The 16796-nt window shown below is 32.0% G+C and overlaps 1 protein-coding gene across 1 annotated transcript in view; it reads left to right on the forward strand.

Annotated features, from left to right (window-relative positions):
* The window catches only part of LOC132723381 (aladin-like), a 45433-nt gene extending 31293 nt beyond the window's left edge, over positions 1–14140 (forward strand). Inside the window, 8 exon segments of the mRNA XM_060708088.1 lie at positions 679–871; positions 874–926; positions 1646–1706; positions 5537–5724; positions 7037–7104; positions 9216–9279; positions 10125–10209; positions 13177–14140. Coding sequence (XP_060564071.1) covers positions 679–871; positions 874–926; positions 1646–1706; positions 5537–5724; positions 7037–7104; positions 9216–9279; positions 10125–10209; positions 13177–13323 — 859 coding nt within the window. The 3' untranslated portion in view covers positions 13324–14140.
* The last annotated feature ends 2656 nt before the right edge of the window (positions 14141–16796 follow it).

Below are 16796 nucleotides of genomic sequence, written 5' to 3' on the forward strand. Positions count from 1 at the left end.
ATTTGGTGAAAAGTTCCTGATCTAGATAAATGCTTAGTCACATTGTTAAACCACACTGATCCAAAAATGTAGGATGTTTTTTTTTAGAGGATTGTTTTCAGTGATGTTTTAAACAAGTACAAGTACAATTAATTATAAGCATTTGAAATCTTTAAAAATGTTATTTACTATTAAATGAAGCTTGATTAGGGGAGTAAAAGGAAATTTGCCCCTAGCCCACAGATGTAATATTTTAAGAAATTTCTCCATGACAACTTGACTCTAACATTAAATCTAATGGTCATTTGTCTGTCCCCACTTTTTCAAAAATCAAATGGGATTTTAGTCAGTCACAAGATTTTAGTTTTAGTCACACATGGAAAAATTTGGTAATTAACTGGATAGTTATCTAAGAAAGCCAGTTGGAGATAAAACTAGCAACCAATTTATAAGAGGTCCACAAGCTTAATGCTGAGCTTAGTAGTAAATATTTTATTTGGAGAAACAATAACAATAGCGAATAGCTTCTATTTCATACTGATTAACTTCATTTTCATGACTGAATAACACATTTGTTTTTGCAGCATTGCTTAAGGTTGGAGAGAAAACTTAGTGAATTGAACATTTTTTCACAAGTATTTCTATTTATTTTGAAAAATGTCATTATTCTATATAATATTTGGATATATCATATTTCAGACCATCATCAAGCTCAGTACAAGTTCTACAGGAGAGTGGACATTGTCCAATAACAAGTCTGTCGTGGAGTCCTGATGGCCGTATTTTAATGTCATCATCCCCAGTGGATACAGCAATGATGGCATGGGATGTTGCCTTGGAAACTTGTACACCACTATGTAGATTTGGTGGAGGGGGTGTGTCACTCGTTGCTTATGGTCTCCAGATGGCAGTAAACTCTTCTCAGCCACACTTTCTAATCTGTTCAGGTTTACTTTATCTCAGTTTTTTTAACTTGACTATTACAAGAATAGGGGTGGCTATTGTACTTGCTCAGGCTTTTGGCACTGGTGTTGGGTCGCTGTCACATTTTGGTAAATGTTTTGCATGCAAGTTGTTATCTCCAGAACTAGTGAATGGGATGAAATTTTCTCTCATTTATTTTAGAGCAAAATAAGTCACTGTCCAAGGCCCATAACTCAAATTAAGATGTTGACAGAATTTTGGCCCTTTTTTCACTTAGAAAATTTTACATTATCCAAGCTCTTCTTTTACTACTTAACATTGAGAATAGTCGAGCATGCCGTCCTGTTGACAGCTCTTGTTTTATTACAAATTGCACAGGGGTGTGGAATTTTGGATTTATTCCACTTGCCCATGGACAAGTTGAACTAAAATTTTTCTACTTGTCCACAGCTTAAGTTCACTTGCACAAATAAATAGTGAAAAACAGGTTTATTTCAATGGCTTTATTTATATTAAATTGCTAGGGCAGAATGGTAAAGGTAACTTTAAATAATTTGCCTGTCACTGCTGTCAGTTTGCTACTAGAAACTTTAGATTCTTTTATGTGAGGAAGCTACAATGCTAACTTAATGTTTAAATGTGTGTACACTGTAACACAGCAATACTTAACTTTGTATAGGATTAAGATGATTTAAAATGGGTTCATAACTTTTCATATACATGTATATTAACATGATTCCAGAGTATGGGAAACAAGAACATGGAGTTGTGAGAAATGGTCAACTTCAACAGGACCTTGCAAGGTACATTTACATGTGTCATCATATTTATATTTCCTCTTTGCAAATCTGACCTTACCTACTAGGAGCAATAACATGTGTATGTAACAAAATAGATTGAAGTGAAAGATGAGTACTATCTAAATATTGCTTATTACATGTAACAGCCTCATACACCAGATGAATTTATAAATTTCAAAAAAAAAAAATCAAAACTAGAGAAATAATTGACAAAAAAACTTATCAAGAAATTTATAGATATTTTACACAAATTGATTCTTTTTATGTTCAGATGCAAAATATTACAGGAACACAATATTTGTTACAAATATATCTACTAAGTCAACCAACAGTAATAAGTATTTCTGCATGGGATGGCTTGTTTTATGTGACTTTTTTGGACAGTACAAGAAACTGTTCCAGTCAAATCACTTGATTTTTATACTTGACAGTATTTCTACATATTTGATAAATTTGAAAATTTTCATTTGAATTAACATTAATCTGGTGCCGCTGGTTTAAAAGAATAATGTTAATGTGTGTGCTTACTATAGCTGTGAATCTTTTTACAGCATTGCCAGAATTGATGATAATGTTACACCCCATGACATAATGGAATATATTTTAAAGGCCCATTATGCCTCACATTTACTTCCATTTTATTTCTCAAAAACTTTGTTATCTAGATAAAGTTTCAAAAAACTTCTTGTTTGCCATGTTGATGAACATGGAGGTTACGTACCATGGAGGTTACGTACCACTGCATAAATGTACCATTTTTGGAGGTTACGTACCACTATAGAAATATATAATAAAGTGATAATAATAGGGATAAGGTGTGAAACTATATCATGTTTATTGTTCAAATTCGCGCATTAATTGTATTTTGTAATGAGATTAAATATGTATGAATATATAAGAATAAACAACAAACCGCAATTAACGATAATAACAAGTTTTATTTACAACACAAAACTGAAAATAATTAATAACAATAATATAATTACACGCACTAAACTGAAATGAACAGTACAATGAAACAAACCACAGCTAATATAAAAAAAAACATTTTTTTTTCATTTATAGTATTATTGTTTTATTTATACGCATTTAACTCAAATTAACTGAAATAAACAAAATAATCAAAAGCAATAATAATATTTCATATGCATGTTAATAAACCGGACAAAATTACTTACCTTGAATAAAAAAAAAACTAAACAAGCATTACATATTTTATCATTTATACATTACATTTAGTTTCATTTACACGTTAACTGAACTGTGCATAAAATGAAAATAACAATAATTATGTTACACGCTCTGAAATGAAACAACAATACACAATTAACAAGTATTTTTAAAAATATGTGCCAGCTGTTGCTTGACTTCCATCATGCCAGCTACAGCACTCGTAGTGCCGTGTAACATTGCTGGAACTTAAAGGTGGTCTACTTCTTATTGAGTTGTCAACAACCTGAAATTAAATATTAATAAGTTTTCTTATTAAGAAAGAAATTATGCATGCATGCTTTCTGTAAAGTTGATCGCCGCAAAAATTTCATTTTAAAAAATCAGTATTACGTACTAACCGGAGACTTGCAATTATAAATCAGTGTATTCACTCATATGTCAATAGTTTGCAATTTGTTTGTGATTTGTTAGATTACTCATTTTCTGAATGTGTGATAATCATACATAGATATAGGTAAAACGTTTGCATTTAAATTAATTGCTCTTATGTGATTTTTAAAAAGTAATATTAAAGTTATAATTCGGTCTTTTTTTATAATTGTTATGCTCTATATTATTTGTATTTTATATAAATTATATATATATATATATTTTTTATCGGTACTCTACAATATAGGTGTACATACAGTCACTTTTCAATGAAAACGGAGAAGATATACGAATAAAATAAACATTTACAAAGTTGATCCTGTTAGTAAACAGATAAAATTTTATAACGGCTATGGGTTATAAAAATGATAACATGTTTAAGTTACACCCCTGACTGTCATAGCAGTGTATCATTTAATATCCGCTTGCTGGATTTATTAATCTTCGGAAAAAATGATAACGTGTGTGAGAACAATCTGTTTATTCGTGAAATTAATACTTTTGGTTTTATTAAATTACCTTATAATTGGTTACAGAAAAAAAAAAAAATTCTTTTGATAACAATGCTAGTTGTTTGAACAAAATGTTGTGATAATAATGTAATTTGCTTGATATTTTGTGACATTACGAAAAATAGAAAAAGATATGACAATTAACAATAACATTATATTTATCATTACTTCGTTGAAGCAGATGCCCAGTACACTGATTAGAGTAAATCGCATTGGTTTTAATGAACTCTGCTGAAAAAGGAGAAGAGTTTATAACAATAGACTTGCTGTATAGCTTATTTCATACCGAAAAAATATTTCTTATTACAATATGTTTGCACATTTAAATTTAAATTTTTGATGATTTAAATTTATTGATTTTATTGATGAGTTCTAAACTAAAGATAGAGGAGGATGTAGTGAGCAAGTCTACAAGATATAATAAGCCACGCCTTTAATATCAAATATCGTTATTGTTACTGTGTGTATGTTTACTCGATGTTTGGGAGTTTATGAGTGTATACTTGGATGCAACACATATAATAAAATATATAAACCATCCTTCGGGTCTTGTTTAGTCTGTGTGCTTGTAAGCCATCCAAATAGAAAATATAAATGTTACAGAGGATATCAATGATTTTCTCATAAACGTGTGATTCATTCTCTTAGAGGTGTATAAAACAAACAATTTTCACTTGTTGTGGTATTCACAAATAAACAAATGAAAAACAGAAACAAATATTTTATTCATAAACAATGTAACAAACTGAATTTTCTGTAAATTATATAGAACAGAAAATATGTTTTAATTAATGAAACTTAGAGTAAATAATAGACATAAAAATAATGTTATAAGTAATTAGTCAATATTTCTCTATCATAGCAGTAATAGAATTTCTACTGGCAACCTCACCATATTTTACCCATTTTATATAAATTATATATATGGTACGTATCCTCCAAAATATATAAGTGGTACATAACCTCCAAAAATGGTACGTAACCTCCTGGTACGTATCCTCCGTGGTACGTAACCTCCAGTAATCTTATTATTTGCTTCTTTTGCTCTGTTGGCAATTGATAGAATTATAGTGAATTACTATTTTGTTTGGAAGTCAAAATACTACTTTGTTTACATTTTGCTACCTTGATAACACATTTACTGCGTCTCCAGGGCCAGTGTCTGCAGTTATTGAATGTTTAAAATGCTCTTAATTATTATCCATTATAAAACATTATAAACACATGTTAGAATAAAAAGATATGGATTCTTAAGTGCATAATGTGTCTTTAAATTAAAGGCTAATTATGCAAAGAAATGCTTTAATTTTCATGTTCTAAAAGCTTTTCTTTTTGGTATCCTCTTAAAGTTTCAAAAACATTATTCATTGGCCAATTTTCTGAACCATCCTTTGCTTCTTTTTGCAATAAGTACAGTTACAGTGATTTTGTATGGAAGTCAAAATACTTCTTTGTTTACACTTTGCTACTATTTAGACAAATAATTTTACTTTCAGCACTACTATCTTCAGATGGTATGCATCCAGCATTCTCTAAATCATTATTTAAACATTATAAAACTCATGTTTACCCTATCTGAAGAAGGAAAATTTAAATCATTTCTGAGGCATAATGTGCTTTTAACTGTATGCATCCAGGGAACCACGAATATTGCAGTATACGGCCAACGTATTTCTTGAAATGATGTGAACGCTGTTGCATTTGATATTTATATTTCAGACAGCCTGTTGGAGCCCTAAAGGAAATATTTTGTTGTTTGCAACAGAAAATCAACCAGTTATATACTCACTTACATTCTCTGAAGTATCAGATGAAACAAAGCCTGTGATTGGTGGATCTCAAACAGCAATGGCTTGTGCTGACCTATCAGAGACAGACTTACAAACAGCAGATTCATCAAATGTGAAGTAAATGATTATTAAATGAAAATTTAAATAACTTGTTATTGAAAATGCTTACCATCTAAGACTCATTACTCCTGAATGAATTACGAATATACACAACTGAATTATACACCTTTCTTAACCTAAAATGTTTCTTGCTAAGGTTTTTTCCCCAAATTCCTGAATCACCGAAAACTTCACAAAACATTTTAAAATATGTCTTTTATCATACATTTTTCATGTAATTTTTGCTCATTTTCCAAGATTACTTTCTCTTGCAATTTATACTGAATTGTACACTGTTCTTTTCGTTGAGTATTTACATGCAAGTCTTTCCTCATAAACCACTGAAGGTATTAAGTTGAAACTTCTGGCTCAAATATATTTCAGGGATGATAAATTGTAGGCCACTTATGAAAACCCATAACTCTTGCTATGATCTCACTCAGTTATTCTCAGAATTGAATTTAGAAAATACCTGCACTATCTAGGCTTTTATTTTACTTTCAAGCAGTAATAATACATGTAGATAATTTTGCTGACAGCAGTTAGTTCTTTTTGAGATGTCCAGTACACATACTCTTACATGTAGAAATATTTCAATTGTGTGAACATGATGGTGTCACGGTTCAGAACTGTTCACTATTTAGGGGAGAAGATGTGTAAGCGGCCGGATAGCTCAGTCGGTAGAGCCGCGGAACGGTATTCCGAGGGTCCCGGGTTCGAGTCCCGGTCAGGCTGCACATTTTTCTCGCCCTGTGACATTTGGCGCCCAACATGGGGCCGTGACTGATATAGCTCAGAGTTTAATTTACATTGCTCTGTAACTCTGTGAAATTCGAGGACGAATTTCAATATAGCAGGGGAGTATGTCACGGTTCAGAACTGTTCACTATTTAGGGGAGAAGATGTGTAAGCGGCCGGATAGTTCAGTCGGTAGAGCCGCGGTACGGTATTCCCAAGGTCCCAGGTTTGAGTCCCGGTCAGGCTGCACATTTTTCTCGCCCTGTGACAATGGCTAATAGTAAAGTTAATATCAAAGGAAACATTTTTGTTCATGTAACACTTAACCTGCAGGATCTTAAAGTGACAAGCCTTTGCCAGGCTCTATTATGTCAGCTACAATTTTCATTATTAACAATAATGGATAGTCCCAACAAATTGAAACTAGACAAATTCAGCAGGTTAAGGGTTAAAATTTTTCTGTCTTACTGCTGTCTGTCTGTGATCATCATTCAGTGCTGCAACTACCAGTTAATAGCCAGGCAAACCTGATAATCTGAGTAGACAAAAATCAATTAATGTTTAATATAAATTAATGTTATTTTATATGTAGGGTTGGTGGACTTATTCAACATATGGCTTGGGATTCAAAAGGAGAACGTCTGGCAGTAATATTTCAAGGTATTGTCTTGCTTTTTACATACTTGACTGTGCTTTTTAGCTCACCTGAGCATATGCTCAAGGTGAGCTATTAGGATCACTCTTCGTCCTTCGTATGTCGTCCGTTGTCCGTTCACACTTTTAAAACGACATCTCCTCTGAAACCATAAGGCAGATCATAATGAAACTTCACAGGGATGTTCTTTGTGTGAAGCCTTAACAAAGTTGTTCAAAGAATTCCATTCCATGCAGAACTCTGGTTGCCATGGCAACCGATAGAAAAAGCTTAAAATATCTTCTTTTAAAAAACCCAAACAGGTAGAGCTTAGATATTTGGCATGAAACATCTTCTAGTGAGTGTCTATCAAGTTTGTTCAAATAAAAGCCCTGGGGTCAAAATTGGCCCGCCCCGGTGGTCATTGTTTTTCCCTATATGCAAATAGTAAAAACTTAAAAATCTTCTTTTAAAGAACCCAAAGAGCTAGAGCTAAGATATTTAGCATGAAACATCTTCTAATGGGTGTCTACCAAGTTTGTTCAAATAAAAGCCCTGGGGTCAAAATTGGCCCAGCCCCGGGGGTCATTGTTTTTCCCTATATGCATATAGTAAAAACTTAAAAATCTTCTTTTAAAGAACCCAAAGAGCTAGAGCTAAGATATTTAGCATGAAACAGGTTCTAATTGGTATCTACCAAATTTGTTCAAATAAGAGCCCTGTGGTCAAAATTGGCCCTGCCCCGGGGGTCATTGTTTTTTCCATATATATGCATATAGTAAAAACTTAAAAATCTTCTTTTAAAGAACCCAAAGAGCTAGAGCTAAGATATTAAGCATGAAACATCTTCTCAATGAGTGACTACCAAGTTTGTCCTAGGGTCAAAATGGGCCCAGCCTCCGGGGGGGGGGGGGGGGGGTCATTGATTTTCCCTATATGCATATAGTAAAAACTTGTAAGAGCCCTGGGGTCAAAATTGGCCCTGCCCCGGGGGTCAAAGATTTTATTTATGTGTATAGCAAAAACTTTAAATATCTTCTTTGAAAAAACCCAAATAGCTAGAGCTAAGATATTTAGCATGAAACATGTTCTAAGTTAGTGTCTACAAGTTTATTCAAATAAAAGCCCTAGGGTCAAAATTGGCCCTTGCCCGGGGGACATTGATTTTCCTTATAAATTATGTGTATAGCAAAAACTTAAAAATCTTCTTTGAAAAAAAAACCAAATAGCTAGAGTTTAGATATTAAGCATGAAACATCTTCTAGTGAGTGTCTTCAAAGTTTGTTAAAAAAAAAGCCCTGGGGGCAAAACTGGCCTCGCCCTAAGGGTGTCATTGCTTTGAACTGTATGTGTATAGTTAAAACTTAAAAAATCTTTTTTAAAAAACTCAACGAGCTAGACTTTAGATGTTTAGCATGAAACATCTTGTAATGGGTGTCTACCAAGTTTGTTCAGATATAAGCCCTGGGGTTTAAACTGGCCCCATTCTGGGGGCCTATATACAGGTGAGCAACATCAGGGCCATCATGGCCCTCTTGTTTTAGTCAGTAGTTAATAAAGCCAGAAAAAGATAAAACTTGTTATATAAAAGTGAAATAAGAGCTTGTTAATTGATAGCTGGTAAAAATAGTGTATATATTTGGCTGAGTGGTTAGATTGTCGACTTCAAATCACTTTCCCCTCACCACTTTGGGGCGTAATCCTACTAGGGACTTCAGATTCTTTCGTATGAGGAAGCTATCCACCTAGCTTACAGACCATCGCTGGTTCTACTCATGTGCCTTCTTGTGACTGAAATAATTGGGCATGTGATCTGGAAAGATGCCTAATGACCTTACAGTGTTTGTGTGACATCCAAATCCAACAAACAAAAGGTTGCAAAATTAAATTGCTATAATATCAAGAATACCAATCTTATATTCATATTCTGGATTTGTTTTTTCTTCTCTTTATTTGAGGGGGGATTTTTCTTTTTCTTTTTAAATCTTTTATAAAGTCTAGAAATTTGAAGGTCTACAATTTTATTTATTGATAAATATACTACATAACTGTAAGAGCTTAAAAATCGGTTATATTGTTTCTTGAATTTACTTATTATAATGTTATATTATTATACATGTACATGTATATACTACAGGTAACTGTGAGTATGTAGCTGTGTTCAGAACAAAATTGTTTCCTGTCCTGGAAATTACTTCTTGGTAAGTTAACTACTAATAGTAGTTCTTAATACAGAGCATTGGCCTAGTTGTTATAGGAATTCTACTGAGGTCCAAATGCATAAATGTATAAGAAATCAGAGTCTTAATTTGATCAACTTGTGCTCTTGAATGGATAAAGTTTTCAAAAGATCAAGTTTAAAATTGATTTTTTTTTTTGTGGTTCTTAGCCTGATTTTAGTTTAAAAAAATAGTATAGAAAGTTTGTTGCAAGTTGTTGGTCTAGACCTTAATCTACTAGTACACAATTCTTGAAAAAAATATTTCCAGTCCCTTCATGTAAAAAAACAACAACTTGGAATAGTCGCTGTTATGTGACTGCCTCTCATTTGAGGAATGGTGTTTTCAAACTACTCTCAGTCACAATGTAATACCAGTATTGGTTATACTAGTGTAGTTCCAGGAAGCCGTCTTGAACATAATTTATTAAAATTGTGAAAGCATGTATGAATATGTTAAATTAAATAATTATATAGTACTGATTTACTAATGGAATACAATAGGCTTCAAACATTGATAAAAATCCAATAAATGATATCCTTCCATTTGTTAACAATAATCTAAATTACTGTTATAAATGATTAAAAGAGGTTCTTGCATGTCAGGAAGCTTTTCAGCTACTTCACGGACGGCCTGAAAAAATGCAATGAAGTCTTCCTTCACCAGTAAATCTGTTATGTTGCCATATGGCTTTTACAGTGTCTATGTAAATTGAAACCCAACAAAAACACAAACAAGTACTAAGTTACAACTCTAATTTTAGATATACAAATTGCACTGTATCATGTACAGGAAATATATTGGACATTACTATAATTATATTTCAGTGGTTTTGTGAAAGGATTTGACGGTGAGAAGGCAGAGTTTATTGAGTTTCAGCCAAATTATAGTAAAGGTGCAATGTTAACTGTGGTAAGTACATATTATATGACAGTTGATTTAATAAGGTTTGCTGGTAAGTATCGTGTTCAGAACTTAGTGGATATCTTATGTCAAGCATTTAAAAATAGTGATTTTATATGAAACTTACAATTGTTCATGAATGATAACTTGTCTCTGTCCTAATTTAGTATGCAACAAAAATTAAAATCTAGTATACAACAAGAAATGCAAATCTATTGCAGCAAGGTACTGAGTTCTATACAAGTAGAAATACAAAGAAATAATATATATGTATAGAAATTTATCATGTGCTGTATTAGTAATGTTCAAAATTGTCCTGTGTTTGGTCCAGAAGGCAGTGTATATGACTTACAAATTACTTGCTACTCTTAATTTGACAGAGAACATTTTATGGGCAAAAACTAGGGCTGGGGCAAGTATCCGAGTACTCGGATAATCACAAATAGAAATGAATAATCGAGTATGAATATTCGTGTAAGTCCAGAGATCATGGATTGCGATCTTATTTGTTTATATACATTTATTACATGCTTTTCGGTGGTTGATAGAAATATATCAGTGATATAAAAACTGGTAATTTCACTGCTTGAAACAGTGAAATTACCACTTTGATAATTTCACTGTTTCGAATTTAAGCCCCTTACGTTGTTTCAGTGAAATACCAGCGTGCACAGAACTGGGTACCATTTTAATGACGTGACGTCGTAAATGACGTCACGTTGTATTATTATTTGGCGCGATTTTCATTCAGTATTAGGTTAAATGTCTTTTTAAAACGTTTCTTTGCATATAATAAAAAGAAAATTTGTTTAGTTTAGTGTAAGATCGAAATATATTTCACCTTGTGAACACCAAAGGTTCATATTTTACTCGTGGCTGCGCCACTCGTGAAATATACCTTTTGGTGCTCACTCGGTGAAATATATTCCGATCTTACACTGAACTAAACAAATATCCTCTATTTACTGTTTCTCACACTCTAAAAGTTGGAAAAAATACAATTTGAGTATGAATTATGCGATGTTTACCTAAATACAATTTGCCAATTAAAGACAGGAAGTAAACAAACCAGTACCATGATCAGGGTTGCCAGCGGACTTGAAAAGTCAGGGAAATTGGGTATTTTTTCAAGGTCAGGGAATTGTCAGGGAATTTTGAAATTTAGTCAGTGAAAAATGAAAATCCTGAAAAGTCAGTGAAAAGTCAGGGAAAAATTATTTCAAAGGTCGAAAAATATACACATTGAAGGTCTTTCTTGGCTATGGCAGTCTTTAGGCATTTAATATTTGACTTTATCACTTTCACAGTTAAGCATTAAATTCAAATAACAGTAAACTGTGATATTAAGAAGGATTATATGTTAACATAGTGATTATAATACCCATTATTTACCTTAGAACATCATTCAGCCTAAAGACTGAATGTAACAGTCATGCCGCTCACTGTATTCTGTATTGGTCTAGCTTTTTCTGTGCATGATCACTAGAAGGGCTTTTAATTACAAACAAAATCTAGTCAGTATATACATGTATACCAACTACCATATTGGCATATAAACTGCTTTGCTTTTTGCTTTGGAACACTAGAAATTGTACAAGAGGATTTGTCTTGCAACATGATGGAAACTGGTTAAAATTATGCAATGCTAATGTTTTTTCACACTAACTTTTTTCACACTAACTTACTTCAACTCATTCAAAGCCTTTAATTTTATAGTGATTATTTCATGATATGCCAAAATGAGCCCTATGTTCTTGTTTTCACAATCAGTGGAGTTTATCATGATGCTTATACAAGTAACTGTGTTAAATGTTTATTGTTCTTAATAGTTTAAAGAGATGTTTGAATTTTAAGTTTTGTCATACAAGTATTACTCTTATAGTCTTGGTGTTTTATGTGTTACTATTAGGAAGGAAAGAGTGACTTATGTGATTTCTAATACAGATGCTTATATTATGATTCTTCTGATTTTCATGTCATATATTTCACATGTTTCACTGACCAACAGTCACACTGTGTTTGAATAGAAATAGTTAAGAATATTAGAACACAATGTTTGAATCATTACTTTGATGTAAATGTTTTATATTTTGGAAAATAAATACAAGTTTACATGCAAAAATTAAATGAGAGGATTGGACGGCTATAGGGGAGGTCAGGAGGCGGTTTATGTGTTTGATGATTTTGGTCAGTGAAAAACATGAATTGGTCAGTGAAAAGTCAGGGAAAAGTCAGGGAATTTTATTTCACCAAAGTGCTGGCAACCCTGATGATGCTGAGCTAGGAAGTCATTAGTTTCGAAAAAGAAATCACTTTTTTTTTAATGAGCACTATGTTTTTTATGAAAATAAATAAATATTTTTAGTTGCTATATATAGATTTATATAAGGTGACATGTATTGAGGATGGTTTTATTTTTTACAATAATCATTAAAATAATAATAATTCAAAATTTACGAAACACAAGGTAATAAATACGTCAGTGTGACTTCACTCATCCTGTCTGCAATAATAGCTGAAAAGAGTCACGCTGATATAAAATTCTACCAGCAAAATTTACTTCTAATGCTTTGAAATACTTTTTTATAGGTTTCTCAATTATACATTAAGATACTCATGCGAAGAATAAAAAACATAAACCTAGTTTATATTTGCACATATGTTTAATGTTTAGTATTGTTTAAAGAAAAATAAACATGTTTTTAGAACTAATGTTCATGTTTTAATAAACTTTAAAGGTGCCTTGATAACAAAAAATTTGTGGTTCGATTTGTAAATCGTAAGTGCTAAATCGTGGTTCGGATCGGATAGTCACTTATGCGATGATCACCACCGCCTAGCAAAGACTGAATTATAAATATACCCTGTTGTATCCTTGTAAAGTTGTGAAATATGCCACATATGATAAGCTTAAGATTTGATGTGATGATGAAATTCTACCTGAAATAATTGAACTGTATTTTTTACTATTTATAGATCTGGTCAAGTGGCAGAGTGGGATATGTTCCCATGTATTTTGTTTCATCATCATCAACTACAACAGTATCATCTCTAGAGGAAGAGTTTAAATATCAGCAACATCAACATACATTCTCTAATGGGTTATATTCTACTACAGACTAAAATCATAGATTTATCTGTTTGCCTAGTAATGTGTATGGCTTGACTTAAGAAAAGTTATTTGTAAGACTTGACTAAAGAAAAGTTATTTGTAAGACTTGACTAAAGATGACTTGACTAAAGAGAAGTAATGTATGGTACTTGTCTAAGAAAATTTATTTATTTGATTTGACTAACAAAAAATATTGGTATTGTTTGGATAAGAGAAGAAATTTGTATGACACTTGGCTTATAGTTTAGGAAGTCATAAGGTAACTTTTATCAGTAAACTTTTATGTGAGAAATGAATTTTTATTGTAAATGTTAACCTGTAAAATATGTTGTTTTTTTCAAAGTTTGACAGAGTTCTGTATATATGTTTACATTATAGATAACTAATTTTGATATAATTATGATTTCAAATTTGTTCTAAACAAGTATTATTAATATCTTTCAAGACACATTAAAGCATAAAAATTTGTTATGATGATATTCTATATAACTAGAAACGTGTAGTTAATGATGAAATATTGAAACAGTTTATAAAAATATATGTAAGTTTCATACAGATGTGTGGACTTCATAAATTGTTAAATTTGCAAATGATGATCAGTTTTGTGTCCAAGTGTGCTACAGGTTATCATGACCGACATATAAAACACAAACTCATTTGACTTAATAACCACCGTTTTAAATGTAAGCCAGTTAATTGACATTTCTTATCAATTGCAACATATTAAAGTTAAATTGTAAATGAATAAATGTACTGTACTTTATTGTCATCCAGGAGATCATTTTCACATACGGTAATATTTGTAAATAAAAAATCTAAATCTTGTTAAAATATATAAAATTTGGAAGACGGACAAAACCCCACCAGTTAAAACCCCACCACTCAAAATTTTATAGAGTGGACAAAACCCCACCACTTAATTTTATAGAGTGGACAAAACCCCACCACTAAATTTTACAGAGTGGACAAAACCCCACCACTTACCAATTATTGGGCAAAAATTGATGAATTAAAATATATATAATATTCAGTACACATTTTCACATTTTATTTTTTAATTTCAATGTAACATTTGTGTAATATAAGAGATTATACAAATAATTTACAAACTGTTAAATTAACATCAAAGAGTAGTCATTTATTTGTGACTGTGCCACATTTATGACCTTGAATTATCCATTATTTTTAGTTTCTTCAAATTTCTTCTTTACTATTAATCAAGAATGTAGCACATTTTCATCAATTAATGATTAAAAAATAGCACATTTTTATAGCACATTTCTAATTTATTCATTTCAGTCAATTTTCATTCATTGTACTTCATTGTACTTAGTTTAAGTGGATACTGTGGCTGAAGCCTGAAGAAACTCGGGTACAGTCTTCTCCTTATTGATGAGTTGTTCACACATTCTTTTGAGTTTCTGCTGATGCACAATTGTTTGTTTTTTAATATGTTTACAAGAAAGTTTTGTCCACTCTATTAAACTGAAGTGGTGGGGTTTTGTCCACTCTGTAAAATTAAGTGGTGGGGTTTTGTCCACTCTATAAAATTAAGTGGTGGGGTTTTGTCCACTCTATAAAATTTTGAGTGGTGGGGTTTTAACTGGTGGGGTTTTGTCCTACATTCATAAAATTTGGTTACAATTTTTCTTGGTCCTGCTACAGATAAACTTTCTATACACTTGTTATGTTGTAATAAATAAATATTGAAAATATTAATGTTATTTATAATAAATGATATTGCAACTGTGAAGTTTGTGTTTTAAATATGTTTTGTAGTGTGTAAATTCGGTTGTGCCATTCTTTTGTTAACTCAATAATCCCTTCAAGCTGCATACGAAAATTGTTACCTACCAGACGCAAATCTACTGGAGAAAATTTACTGGATCGTCAGGGTTGAAAATTTCAATTATATCTGTTCACGTTTTTAACTAAATGCAAGAAAATGTTAAAACTGTCTAGTAAGAAGTGACCATGTAATTGAAAATTGATTCTATAAAAGAAGTAGGAAGTAAATTAAGTTTTTATCTGCTGGAATTTATTCTAAAATTCCATTAATAAAATCAGTGATATTGTTCAAGATGGAATGCCATATAAATGAGGTTTTAATATTTCAAAACATTTATTTGCCATGGTGAAGTTTGTAGCATTCACATTGGTGATAATTGCTGTTACTGGGTGTCATGTGCTCGATTGTGTGCGCGTGCGAACAGTCGACTATTTCATACGTCACTTCCACGTTGTCCCAGTTCGATAGACAATTGGTTATCTGGTGGAACCATTAAATCGAGGTCAAATGAGCGTCATAACCATGCTTGTTGACTGGATGATTAACGGTCTGAGAACACCATTCAAGATTTGGAGATTCATTGGGACAAAGGTCAACAACCATGAATACATGCGACTGTCCCTCTCTAGTTGATACGCCCCCTGGTGCAGAACCTCCTAAAATTATAGGAAGTGGCTAGCCGTACGGGCCCGTACTGCTAGCCAAAAGTTCTAGCCGTACGTGAGTCACGTACGACTAGCCAGGACACACTGTACTGGCTAGCCGTACGGCGCTTTTCAAAAATATATTGGAAGGCGAAATTAAGTGCATATGTTGATAATGACTTTAAGCGAGGATTTTAGTCAAGAATGGTTGCTTTTTAGAGATTAATCGACGTGTTGGCTACAGTAAAGAATTTACTTTTGTCATCTCAAGACGTCGAGAAAAAATAAGCGTTTGGTTGCAGTTAAAATAACATCACTTGAAATAGTTTACAAAATTTTGATAATAATCCTTTTTTGTTTAATTAAGTTTAATTTTTAAATTGAAAAAAAAAAAAAACCCCAAAAAACAACCGAAAATAATTGTTTGTTGGGCTCTGATAATTGCGCCAATTACCGACGGTATAGAAGTTTGGTCCATCGTCCATTATTAAAAGTTTGCAATTATTAAATTATTTTTCCTTTTCAACTTTTTTTTAATATTCTTTTTATTTATTTATTTATTCCTCCCCCCGATCATTATTTATTCGATCCATGTGTTCTTAATTAACAAGCTGAACAATTTATCTTTCATACGTTCATCAAGCATGAAAAATTAAAGGACGTTATAACATGCAACTTTGACACTTAATTTTATTAAGATAGATTATAGAACGCTTACTCGTATTCATTTTTGTGTGTGAAAATTGCAGAGTATCTTTATTAAAGTGAACTTACTAGGACAAATGCGGAGATTTGATTAAACTCGTTGTTTAAAGACACAAAAATAACATATGCATTTTCGACTTCCATATAATTTTGAAAAGTGCCGTACGGCTAGCCAATACAGTGTGTCCAGGCTAGTCGTACGTGACTCACGTACGGCTAGAACTTTTGGCTAGCCGTACGGGCCCGTACGGCTAGCCACTTCCAAAATTATAAGAAACTAAATGTATAGATAGAGTACGACCAACTGCAATGCATAATTAATTTTTTAAGAATAACCCCTCTCGCT

Source organism: Ruditapes philippinarum, unplaced genomic scaffold (assembly GCF_026571515.1).
Source record: "Ruditapes philippinarum isolate M1 unplaced genomic scaffold, ASM2657151v2 ctg6218_1_1_1_1, whole genome shotgun sequence".
NCBI classification, from domain to species: Eukaryota; Metazoa; Mollusca; class Bivalvia; order Venerida; family Veneridae; genus Ruditapes; species Ruditapes philippinarum.